We start from the raw sequence: 13,776 nt of genomic DNA on the forward strand, positions 1-13,776 counted from the left end.
GTTCGGCTCGTTAAGCAAACGAGCCGAACACGAACACACTTTTTGAGCTCGAAATATAAACGAGCCAAACACGGCTCGTGTTCGGCTCGTTTACACCCCTAATCACCACAGCATAGTGGGTAGGAATCAGTGGTAGTGGAGTGCTATTTCTATTATAAGCAGAGTTGCTTATCATGAAAAAGTACAATTGTATAGTGCTCTTATCAGTGTGGATAGAGGGAGGAAATGTTTACCGTGTGATGAAGATTAAGGAGATGGAAAACTCGCGGGAACAGTTACTACGGTTAAATTCATTTTAACTTTCTCTTTTTCTTATTATTTTAACGGTTAAATGGTTTGGTCACATTAAATGTCGACCATTTGATGATTCGATCAGGAGGGTAGATGTTTTAGATTTGACTTATGTTAAGAAAAGCAGAGGTAGACCTAGGAAGACTTGAGCATATTGTATAAAACATGATCTTAATTTATTAGAATTAAATGAAAATATGACACTAAATAGGACGCAATGGAGAAAAAGGATTCATGTAGCCGACCCCACTTAGTGGAATAAAGGTTTTATTGTTGTTGTTTATTATTTTAATGGTTAACAAGACATATAAAAAGTTTGTTGATTGGTATTCAAACAAAAATCATCGTGATGGAAAGATTACAAGATTTATACTCTGAATATGAGAATTTCACTGTTTCTTGAGCTAATTGTGGTCGTCACTCCACATGCTGATTATTTCTTGCAAAAGTGATATTTTTTTAAAGGCACTCCAATATCTATACTTAATACAGTCAGTTAACAGTCAGTTAGAGAATAAATTATCCAATATTGCCATAGTGGAGGTTTAGCCGCACATGTTCATCGAGACAAAACCTTGTAAATTGTGAATTTTAGGTTCTATTGGCCCAAGTTGAGGATAAACGTATGTAGTTTTGTGGAGAAATGTTCCATCAGCAAACAATTCAAGGGAGCCGGGCAGAATAGTGGCCTTTATGGATCTTTGCCGTCCTAAATTCCATATGGGAAGATCTAAGATTGGATTTTGTGTTAGGCCTGCTATGGACTAAGCATGAATTCCATTCAGTCACGGTGACCAGTGACCATTGACCATTTTTCTAAAATAGCATTTTGTGGCATGCAAGAAAACTACAAATGGAATAAATATAGCCAAACTTTTTTTCAGGGAAACCGCTTGATTACTTAGATTTCCGTGGAGAATAATATCAGATTATAAGTTAAATTTCTAAAGCTTTTTTGGAGAGAATTATAAGAACGCTTCCAAAAAAAAAAAACACTTAGTTTGGCCTACCAACGGCAGACGCATGGGCAAACCAAAGTGGTAAATCGGGAAACATGAATTTCAGCATTCCCAGAGATTGACCACAACAGTGAGGCAAAGATCTGACGCAAGCTGAGCTCGCATTTAATTCGATGGTTAATCCGCCTACAAGTCATTCTCTTTTCTGCAAAGTTTACATCAAAGCTTTAATCTCACGGTGGATCTCACTATTTTACTTCAAGGCCAAAAGCACCAGTACTACCAATTGGGTAAATAACATTATTGCAATTCTATGAGAGGACAAGGAAAAATAAAAGTTACTTCACAACATTATAAGCAAAAAGCTGATAAGTCTTGAAAGGGAAAAAAGGTGACTTATTTATGGTAAGACTCCAAAATGAAAGGTTCCCACTTGGCACCTACTCCAAGCTAAAATCACATAATTTAATGTATTTTATTTAATTTAGTGTTAATTTGGAGCTGGGACTACTTTATTAGTTAGAGAATAGTGGTCTATGACTGTCTGCAAGTGGTGTGGAGGAAGAACATTTTTTTCGTTTATGATACTGTTCATTTTGCAGTGTTGAAAGAGAAGCTACTGCTATTTTATTGTTACATATTCCATCTTACCTGGCTTTGCAATTTTGATTACCAGGTTTCTACATCACTAAGCCGTAAAGAAAATCATTAATTCTGATTAAAGTAAGTCCAAGGATGTGATATTGAATTCAATGAATAAATGATAAGTTCCAACTCACAGCGATTAATCTAGCTCCAATCAATAACCTCTTTGGAGAAGGAAATGGCAACATGAGACGACCAACCCCAAATACTGCAACAGCAAAGAAATGGACAATTAAACTCAATGGACGGGGATTAAGGCCAGAGAGTAAAGCAACAGGTCCTGTTGAGCAAGTTCCTCCAAGCCTCAGATAGTCAAAGCATGCTTGCCGCATTTCATTCCTTCCCGCCTCAAGTGAGGAACTGAAAACCTTGTACAGTGCACCAGCCAAGGTGTTTATTGTCGAAGCAACAGGCTGTGAAGCAGCAAAGTACAATGTTAAGTTAAGAATTAAGCATAAGCCAACAAATATAATCACTCCATTAGACCAAGGGACCAATGCATTTAATTTGGATGAATAGTTGTTATACTTTAAAACCTGTAAGGACAAACCTTTCGCAAGGTGTAGAAGGATTCCAAATATTTAGAAAGAGAAGATGCATCATGGAAATCATGCAGTGGTGCAAGGAGGTTCTGTAGAACAACAATATCTGATAATGCCACCGTCATCCCTCCACCGGTTAGTGGATGTCGCATGTTGAAAGCGTCTCCCATTAGAAGCGCTCCCGGAGTTGGGAGAGGGTTCGCTGGCATGCTCCTGTTTGGCATGGTCTTTATTTTACCTTTATCAACAGCCGCAATAAAGGCATCATGCAGTTCAGTTGGTATCTGAAGCAGGAGTAAAGCAATCATAAAATCTACGCTAGTGTAAGAAAAGACATTACTGCAAAGAAAAAAAGTGATATATATGTATTTATATAACTATATAATTAGATAGAATGCAAGAAATATCAATGTTAAAGCACTATCAAAATCAGAACACACCTGAGGTGCTACAGAAGTCTTCAGATAATTAGACATCTTCCCATTAGCAATGGAAGGCATTTTCTGACCAGGTACATCAACCAGGCAGCGAACTTCTGTGCTACTTATGGGATAAAATAAAATTGGTGAAGGATCTGCCAAAATAACATGCCCGTGATTAGGAAATGGCAACTTGCAGTTCTCCAAGACCAAGCCAACAAATGAAGATGGAACTTCCACCTGAACAATAAAGTCACAGCCATCAAACAACCTGAATTAAGAGCATATCCAACCAGTTAGTTCAATGTTGAAAAAACGCAGCATCACTTCCTATTGCATCTAAGTATGATTTTAGACTATAACTGAGAGCAAGAATAATACCAAGAGGAAAAACTGAAATACAAGAATAAGATGTACAAGAACAGAAAGATGGGTAGAATGTAATCCTTTCACCTTTGAAGAGCAGAGATAACGCCGTAGATTTGAAAAACAGCCATCACATACAATAGTAAGAGGAGCAAAAGCTTGCAGTTCTTCACCAGCTTTACTCTTATATACTACTCCTTTGACTACTTCCTTCACTTCTAACAAGGATGTGACAGTTCCCTCCTCCATGCGAACACTAAAGCAAAGTAAGAACACATTTTGTTTATTTATTCAGAAGGAGCAAATACATAACAACAAACAAAAGGACATCCTGCTAAAATTGTCCACAAATATGATCAATAAGAAATTGAAAATCATTTGGTCATTCAATGTGGCACGGAACATCATAAGAAGAAAACTTCCTAGATTTCAAGAAAACACTATCCAGTAATATCTAAAGGAAGCAACATGTGCAATGCTCATAGAGCTCCCAAAACATTAAGATGTTTATCAGGCTAACTCTTACAATTTGCATACTCAGGTATAAGAATGTTAAACTTGTGATTTCTAGTTAGTAAATATAAGTATAGATCAAATATAAAAAAATAATAAAAACATCAGTTCCCACATTAATCAACAAATTCAATTTAAAAAACTGTAAAATAGATGCATGTTTTTGAGGATGGACTGATTTTTCTTCAAGCTTTGGAGAGTGAACTACTTCTGTCCAAGCCACAATGAAATTTTTAGCCACTGAACCTGAAATAAAAAACCAATCTCATACAGAGCCTATGCATTCACCTTCAAAAATCTATCAGCAATTAGTGCTTGAAGAAAACCACAACATAATTCTATAGATTTGAATAATCGCTAAAACTATAACTTCGGTCAGAAGATGACCTAAATCAGATTTATAATAGTTAATCAACCATACCTGTTTGTTCCCGCCTTCTTTTGTTCTATCAGAGGGTGGCGAGTTTAGTTTACTTAAGAAAGCAAGTAGGAAAAATGGGAAGCTAGTCATCTACTTTACTGAAGCTGAATGTAATCTGCTTGCTTCCTCTTGTCGTTTGAATTTGGTAGGGAAATTTCTTTATGGTCATCCCAAACTTAAAATTATTTGCAAGAAATTTGAGCTAATGCACCTTGTTGGGGAGTTGAAAATTGGACTATTAGATGGGCGACACATCCTTATTCAACTTATCAATGAAGAGGACTACACACCGTTATTTGTTAGAAGCTTTGTTTGGATTGATAATCAAGCTATGAAGATTTTGAAATGGATTGTGGATTTTGACCCACAAATTGAATCACCAAATATTTCGGTCTAGATTTGCCTCCCTGGTCTGAAATTCCATCATTTTAACCAACAAGTGTTGTACTCTATTGCAACGATTTATGGTAAGCCTCTCAAAACGGACATTTCAACTTTCAATCTTTCCTGTCCTCTGAAGCCAGAGTGCTTGTTGAAAGTGACATCACTTTAACTGCTCCAGAGAAAATTCGGCTAGGCTCACAACATCAAGGCTATTGGCAAAGGATTGTAATTGAACATTTTTCTATGTATTTCTCTATCTGTCATATATTCGGCCATTCTAACTCTCATTGTTACCATTTAAAGCCTCATCTAAAATCACGAAAGCGTAGTGCCCCTACTGAGATCCCCCCTCCTGACACGGCCCCAAGCATTCCTGTTGAGAACCCTTCCATTTTCAAGGTTAATGAAACTCTTGATCATCACTATAGCAATAACCAAAGAATCTAGTCCACCTGCTGACATTGTTGTAGTTTAAACACCTCTTCCATCTCCACAAATTGCTGAGGAAGGTCTTCCAATTATGCAAGTAAATGTCGAGAATTTCCGAACACTGATGCTGCGGGCACTCCAATCTTGGAGGAGTTCCAAGCTCAACGTGCGCAACAACCTGCAAAAATTCAACTATCTACAGACCATCAATTTGTAGCTAATTGGATGGGCACTCCACCCTTGGAGGAATACCAAGCTCATGATGCGCAACATCATGCATCCATTCAGCAACCTTTGGATCATCATCTTGTTGATGATCAGATTGAACATTCAATCGTTGAGGATGGCAAGTCCAAACATCTAAGAAGAACAAAGGAATGCGTGAACTCAGGAGTATACAGGATGACATTTTCCTGCTCTCAGGCGATAACCCATATATTAATTTTTTACTGGACTCCCTCCCTAGAACCAGGGGGAGAGGAACAGGTAAAACCTTTAAGGAATGGGATTAACACTCCTTTTAGAAATCACGTAATAGTTTTACTTCTCAACACACAACATTTTTTTGGTAAAGATTCGAGTGTTATTGATGGTTTTATTTTGAGTTTTGGAGGTCGTTGTATTTCTGGGGTTATTCATGGTCATACTCTTGCGTTATGCGGGTGTTATTTGTGAGTTTATTTTAGCGGTATTCTGTTTGTCTTGGTGTTATCGCGCTCCTCGGGTGTGTTTAAGGAGTTATTCTTCGTAGTTTCATACGGCTGCGGGGTGTTATTAGTGTCGCAAAGGTTCATGGAGGCATTCTGCGGGTTATTCCTCGTTGTATTTGCAGAGTTATTCACGAATTTTTCTCACCGTGCGGTTACTCTTTGGGTGTTTTATGGACAAAACTTGATGTTATTACTCGCCTATTTTTTTCTCCAACCGGTGTTACTCCTCGGCAATTTCTTCAAACCGTAGTGTTATTCGCCCATATAGAAGGGGGCCTTGTGGTTTTACTTAGGAGTAATTTGGGTTTCGGCTGATAATATTGCGGTGACAAAATGCACAATATGCGCTCCGTCCAAGATCCTTCCATCATATGCCCTCTTTTGCCTTTGAGCATTTCTCCTGTTGTTTTGGAGCCTTTTTTTTTTTTTTTGGGTATACTTGTATCTTTTTGTTTTTTTGCGTGGGTTGTATGCTTTGTGAGTGGGTGTTGCGCCCACTCACTAAACTTTATCAATGTATTCCTGTTTTGTTTTAAGGATATATATATATATAACAAGAAAGAAAAAAGAGTTTTCCACTACGGTATCAAAGCCGAAATTGTGTCACTATTGTAGCTAAGTTCTTATTAATTACTTTTAGATGATTAAAATATACTTGTTATAAAAATTAAATGAGTTATCAATTTAAGCGATCAAAATTGTGATTCAATTAAATATTATTAAGGCCAACTTTCTCATTATGATCAAAATAGCTTTATTTGAATTAAGGCTTTCTGCACAAGTTATCCTAAAAATTAAGAAAAAAATTAAATACATAAGCTTTTGCTGAACTAAAATTATTATATCATAACTTTTTAATATAAGTGAATCATTACCCATGATTTAATAATTAAGGTCAAAATAGGTAGCTACAAATGAAAAAATATGCTAATTTTTTTGTATGACTCGTCCCTTTAAAATCATTTACAAAGATTTTCCTTTTCTTTTCTAGTAAATTGGTTATCATTCACAAACATTATCAGACACTATTTAATTGTATTATCTATGTATGTAATAAAATAATGGCTTCTGAGATGAGCACAAATTAATTCTGAGATGAGCACTAATGGTTATCAAGTATTTTTTTAATTTCTAATCTCTTTGGTTCTCTTTATCTTTAAAAACATCTTTTTCAATATCATATTTCATCCTATGATGTCTTCCATAGATAATAATAAAAAAATAAATACCTCATTATTAATTTTTTAAATATAAAAATGTGAGCACAGAGTATCATATCATCGTTGTGTCCCTAACATCTTTTTCTCTACATTTTGCAATTATGTTATATTGTTGTATCACTGTTGTGTTGTGTCCCTATGATCGTATCCATATCTTGTTTCATAGCCATAAGACAAGGACAGTGCCCCTGTTATATTGATCAGTTGACCAAGACTCAAGTTAACCTATATAACTAATAATTGTCCAATAGTTCCAATGTGGTGGTAGCACCCACTGCCAATGATGCCACCGACGAGTGATTGGAATATATCACTTCATAGACCTCAAGGCCATGAGGATATGGAAGGTGAGAAAACAAAGTTTCAACAGTTGGATAAATACTAATAACTAAAAAAAAAAGTCATCAAGATTGAAATACACCTCAAAAGTTAATTCTGATGGTAAGGTAACTAGACACAAGGCAAGACTTATGGCTCAAGATCATAGTCAAGAGCTGGGAATCAACTACCATGAAACATTTAGTCTTGTGGATAACAAGTGGGAAATTTTTCAATTTAACATCTCTAATGCCTTCCAACAAGGCAATCTCAACCACTAAGTTTTCATGATCCCCAGTTTCGTAACCACTTTTGCCTACTCAAGAAGTCTCTATATGGACTTCAGTAGGTTCCTAGGCAATGGTTCGCCACATTCTCAGCATTTTTCACTGCAAATGGCTTTACAACCAGCAAGGCTGATCCATCCCTGTTCCTATATCATCAGGACAATGCCAGACTGTTTGTACTCATATATGTCAATGATCTCTTAATTACAAGAAACAACACTAAGGCAATCTCCCAGCTGACAGATAGTCTTGCTTCACAATTTAAATTGAAACAACTTGGTCCTATAGGTTGGTTCTTGGCATTGATGTTCACAAGACATCAAATTCCTAATTTTTAGGTCAACAAAGGTATGTTATGCAACTTCTCCACACTGCAGTATGCTAGATTTTACAACATTAAGCACATCTACACCGATTAAGGAACACCTCATCCAACTCCATTACTCCATTTCACAATTGACAATTTCACTTTAGCCTCAGTTACCAGACCCAACATCTTACATGCAATGAATTGTCTTTGCCGGTACATGCATGCTCCAAGCACAGCTCATATCAAAATCTCACTCGCCTTCTTGATATCTAAAAGTGACCATTCAATTTGGTATGATACTTCAACCAGGAGCTCTCAACTGCATATCATATGTGGATGCTGACTGAACGGGTGATAAAATTGATAGCAAGTCTGTCACTGGGGTGTGCTTATTTCTTGGACCGAATCTCATATTCCAGTCTTCCATGCTCCAACTAAGTACATAGAGATTGACTATCACTTTATAAGGGATCACATTAACACTAAGCAAATTAAAATCCATTACCTTCAATCTCTAGAATTACCTCCAGACATACTAAACAAAGCGTTACACAAACACAAATTCAACCAACTTCGCGACAAGCTCACAGTTATTCTGGAAATCATCAGCTTGCAGGAGGGTAATAGCAGCAACACTGCACTGGTCCTCACTACTCTATAACTGAATTGTAACAAACTGTCTGGATAGGACAGCACCAAGATTCCTGTCGAGAAAATTCTAAAGTATCAATGAATAACATGGAAAAGTACTTACAGAAACGGCAAGAATTATATTCCAATCCACCTGCTCCAGTCATTATAATATTTTTCTTAAGGAAATTAGTCTTTCAGTATTTTTTTTTTGTAGGATGTCATTAGTTTTAACCATAATAACACTTTAAAAATGTCCAATTGTTAAAAAAGACATGAAGAAGAACAGCATTGAAACGAATTATAATTAATGGGTTGCATTAGATGCAGCTTTTCCCAGCATCCTAAAAACAAAACGTCCATTATGAAAGCTCCTATGTGTTGTGAGTTTTCTAAACATGTTTTATATTTCAGATAAAAAGAAAACACTGGTTTTGATATAGATTTGAACAAAATTACTTAGGAAGATAAGTTCAGCCTTCTAATTTTTCTATTTAATTAATCTAATTAGCTTTGACAATGATAATGACTTAACATATGCATTTGCTAAGCAATACATACAAAAGAATAACACCAAAATAAAGTATAATTACTTGGGTAAAGATGCAGCTTTTTCCCGCATCTTCTGCACAAAACGTCCATTGTGAAAGCTCCTACCAGCAACATGTGAGCCGTATTTCTCCAAAGGATAGGAGAGCCTAGTACTCTGTCCGTTGTTAAAAAGTGCATAGCCATAAATTTGTTGAGCATCAATTTCTTCAACACAATCTGCATTGAAGAATAATAAAGCATTCATCAAAACAAAGAACTCATGAAAAGGTCATAAAAACACTTTTTTAATAATCAAGATTGTCGTAGTGAACTACATGAAAATTTTCATTATATGGGCTGGACCAGGAATTTACCCTCAAGGCCTAACTCAATCAATTTCAGGTAGCCACCGGGTTGTAAATATTCACCCACAATCCTATGAGGCTCTGTCAGATCTCTTTCAATAACATGTACATGATGACCAGTCTGCAAAAAATGAAAAGAAGCAATGGAGACTATGTTAATTAAAGTGATAAGAAATTTGAATAAAAAGAATTGCCAATAGTTTATGAGGCCAATTTTTATAACAGTATGCAAATAAGAAAAAAATGACCACTTGTTCCATCACACAGAATAAACACTAGTAACATTAAGCTTTCTTAAAAGACTGTAAATTCTATGCATAACAATGCTTAAAAAAAAAGTAGTTACTGTAAAGGGATGTTTGGCTCCAAGTAGGGTTTAGCAAATCCAGTAAATCTTAAAAATTCAAAAGATAATTAAAAAATGACAACTACTTAATAAAAAAAATTAACAATTGTTGAATCGAACACATTTATAACATGAGCTTTAACCCATCCTTGAGTTTGAGTGGTGGCGTGTTTCGACACGACTCAAAATAGTATTAAAATCTAGTTGTGTTTATATTAAATGAAAATTTATTTCTTTGAACAGTAGCCGCTGGCTCTCCTTCACCGTCTTTCCTCACCTCCATCCCTTCCCAACCTTCTCTCTCTCTCTCTCTCTTGATTTTCATCCATTACTAACTCTCTTCCATTTCTCCTCATTGTTCAGTCTCAAAGTTTGGGTATCAGACCCCGCCAACCATCTTGCGTATGCCAAGCTATCCCACTAACTCCAGAACCCACAATACTCTTGCATTGAAAGCTTGTTGCGTGCTTTTCGCGCTCTTTCCAACGTGTTGGATCCTAAATTGTCTTTTGGATCACACCCAAAGAAGAGAGTGTTGGTAGAATGAAGGAAAGAGAAATAAGACACAAGTTATACTTAATTTTTGTCAGGTTTCTAGGCTCCCCTCCCAGTGAAAATGATCCTTCTATTTATAACTCTTCGATATGGTATCAAAAATCACATAATTGTCCCTCCATTTAATGGGAACGTTACTACAATTTATAATCCTTTACACCAGTAAATATTTGTAACTGAATAATACATATCTTGGTCTTATAATTGTTGTTGGCGTCGTTCTATATCTGTAACTGCTCCCGATGCAGCTTCGTATCTGCAACTATCAAGCATGGACATGTAGTATTCAGTTAGTCGGCCCATAATCACTAGGTCAGTGCTGACCTCATTTTTGAGGTCATTATTCTTATAGATCCCAAGATCTAGCTCTACAAGTTTCTATTGACCATCTTAAAAAACTAAAATTGGGATCTACCCTTTTAAGAAATTCCAACCACTTTCTTTTTTCATGTGATGTCTAGCATATATGGTCTCAAAACCATCGTCTTGTGAACGAGCGGTTAAGGGCTATTGTGTGAAGACTCAGGGAGAAATTTTCAATTGGATCTCAAGTCATAGGAAAACCTCGTCAGGACTTTGTCGTCACATACACATACCGAATGCACATAATTCACTAAATTGCACAAGATCGGACTTAAATTGAGCTTAAGAATGGGTAAAAATGTGAACTTCTTCGGACGACCTCCGATGACGAAATGGACAGCGCCAATGCATCCGGGACACCAATTTTAGCTAGAAAAGGCACTCATATTGCTATATTTCCGACACGAGCGAAAATAGCACGCAAATCGATGAATTCGTCAAAACGACTTCCGACGGTTAAACAGACCGAGCCAGCGAGTCCGGAATGTTAGAATTACCTAAAACAAACACCAATTTTGTTATGTTTTGACACACGAATAAAAAGTGTGAATTGGATTTTATTTTTAAGATATATTAAATATTTTATATATTTTATTACTTTAATATTAAAATTATAATTTTAATTCCTATTTTACCCCTTACCCGCGCACTTAAGCCCTCGTCCGGTTCGATCCCGTGGCTTGATCCTGCGGAGCTCATTCCATTCCGCTCGCGTGCCCTAGTTCCTGCGGGTGATCCACGCGGCTTTCCTTTGTCGTTCTTGCTCGCGGCTCATCTCCTCGAGCTCCCCCTTGACTTTTCGGCTCTCCAATCGCAAGGAATGGGCTGGCCGACTCTTCTCCTTCCATAGGCTTTTATTTCTCCTTCTTTATTGTGACGTTTCAATCCCCGTTGTTCTATTCGACAGTCAGGCGGTGGTAGATGGCTGTTTCCCCTCTCTTCTCTGTCTATAAAAGAGTTTCATAAAACACTATTTTGGGTTGTTGAAATTTTCTTGAGAGAAAGGGAGGTTGTGTCTTTTGCCGTTTAAGGCTTTAGGGGAGAAAGCTCTGTTAAAAATCATTTCTAGACTAAGGGCCCGTTTGGGGCAGCTTATTAAGGTGCGGCGGCGTTTTCAAAAAGCTGCCGCTTGTTTGGTAATCACGTTCGCCAAATTTATTCCTGCCGCACTGCGTCTGCGTCCGATAAATCCTTCTATGGCTTTGACGCGGGTAAAGCCCTGCGTCCCGCGTTGCCTTACGAATGTCGAAGGTACCCCTGTCTCCCTCGCCTTCTCTCTCGCTGGATTCCTTTCTTCTTCCTTTTGATTTTCCTTCATGATCTGCTTTACCAGAACCTCCAGCTTCATCGCCTCGTGGCTCTTCAAGCTCCTCCTGTGTTCCAGATATCTCCATCTCGCTTAAACCCTCGGCGATGACGATGAAGGGAGTCGGCGACGTGGCCTACAAGGCATTCACCGCCGGCCTCGGAGCCGACAACCCTTTTGCAAGATTGAGAGCTAAGCCTTTCTCTCACTTGTTATGAAATTTATATGAGCAGAATGAGTATATTTTTGCAGGATTGAGAGCATCTAGTGAATAACAATGGAATGAAAGCAAGGGATGTTGAATCTGCAATAAATTTATATGAGCAAAATGAGTATATTTTTGCAAGATTGAGAGCTAAGCCTTTCTCTCACTTGTTATGAAATTTATATGAGCAGAATGAGTATATTTTTGCAGGATTGAGAGCATCTAGTGAATAACAATGGAATGAAAGCAAGGGATGTTGAATCTGCAATAAATTTATATGAGCAAAATGAGTATATTTTTGCAAGATTGAGAGCTAAGCCTTTCTCTCACTTGTTATGTTAAAGAGTTGAGCATAATGAGTATATTTTTGCAGGATTGAGAGCATCTAGTGAATAACAATGGAATGAAAGCAAGGGATGTTGAATCTGCAATAAATTTATATGAGCAAAATGAGTATATTTTTGCAAGATTGAGAGCTAAGCCTTTCTCTCACTTGTTATGAAATTTATATGAGCAGAATGAGTATATTTTTGCAGGATTGAGAGCTAAGCCTTTCTTGGTATTGAAGGTATCAAACTATTTAGGGTTGTTGATTTAAGATGCACAAAAATTATTTAGGGTTGTTGATTTGGGGGGAATTAGAGTTAGGTTAAGATTTGGTTATGATTTGACAGGTTTAGATTTGGGAAGATTTTGGTAGTTTTAAGATGGAACTAGGATCAAGCTCGCTCTGATACCAAATGTATGTCATCTTTTAAAACTGATTTGTGATGATTGTACGATTCTACACTATATGTTTCTGTACTACCAATAAACTATTCTAAATAAGCTGCTCCAAACAGTTTTATCAGACAGGGGCAGAAATGTCATTTAACCACTAATAAGCTAATCTGAATAAGCTGTCTCAAACAGCAAGTTAGAATATTCTGATAATCTGCAGATTATCAGATTATCAAAATAATCTGTTGATTATCAGCAGATTATAAATAATCAACAGCTGCGCCAAACAGACCCTAAGTTCTTGTGCTTTGGAAGTGTGGAACATTCGTGGATTGCTGTTTCTTGAAGAATTTAAGAAGGGAGGCTCTGTCGAAATCTCTTCTCAACTAGGATCCTCTGTGCTGAGAACTAAGGAATTGTAGGTGGTTGTTTGACAACGACTTTATATATGCTTAAAAATACAAGAATTTGATACTGCTGCTAGAAGATTTAAATCCCCGGTAACGGAGCCAAAAACTTGACAGCGACTTGATATATACTTAAAAATGCAAGAATTTAATACTGCTGCTAGAAGATTTAAATCTCCGGCAACGGAGCCAAAAACTTAACGGTTATAGATTTGATAAAGATGTGTATAAAATATTCAATAATTACAAAGTCACACTTATCAACGCAAGTATACGTATCGCTCAAATAATACAGAACTCTAATGGAGTCCTGGATATCGATCCCACAGAGAGTAATATTAGAGGCTACGAACTAAGATTTAAAAAATCAATACTCAATCACAACAATATAATTCAAATTGCATATTTATCACTAATAGGCAATTGAAATAAAAATGTAATTTTAATAAACTCTTAATTAACTAATTCTACTAATAAAGTTTCTAATGTGAAGTTCAATATATAAGAAAGCATCATTCTCGTTGTCAAGAAATA

The 13,776-nt window shown here is 36.6% G+C and overlaps 1 protein-coding gene across 2 annotated transcripts in view; it reads right to left on the reverse strand.

Moving 5' to 3' along the window:
* LOC110039210 (squalene monooxygenase-like) overlaps positions 1-13,776 on the reverse strand; it is a 79,004-nt gene that overhangs the window by 3,249 nt on the left and 61,979 nt on the right. For both annotated transcript variants that reach the window (XM_020744201.1, XM_020744202.1), the window contains exons 2-7: positions 9,350-9,461; positions 9,038-9,212; positions 3,310-3,478; positions 2,878-3,096; positions 2,446-2,721; positions 2,030-2,308 (exon numbers count right to left, since the gene is read on the reverse strand). In XM_020744201.1, the coding sequence (XP_020599860.1) occupies positions 2,030-2,308; positions 2,446-2,721; positions 2,878-3,096; positions 3,310-3,478; positions 9,038-9,212; positions 9,350-9,461 (1,230 nt within the window). The remainder of the gene's footprint in view (positions 1-2,029; positions 2,309-2,445; positions 2,722-2,877; positions 3,097-3,309; positions 3,479-9,037; positions 9,213-9,349; positions 9,462-13,776) is intronic.

Source organism: Phalaenopsis equestris, unplaced genomic scaffold (genome assembly GCF_001263595.1).
Source record: "Phalaenopsis equestris unplaced genomic scaffold, ASM126359v1 Scaffold235840, whole genome shotgun sequence".
Lineage (NCBI taxonomy): Eukaryota > Viridiplantae > Streptophyta > Magnoliopsida > Asparagales > Orchidaceae > Phalaenopsis > Phalaenopsis equestris.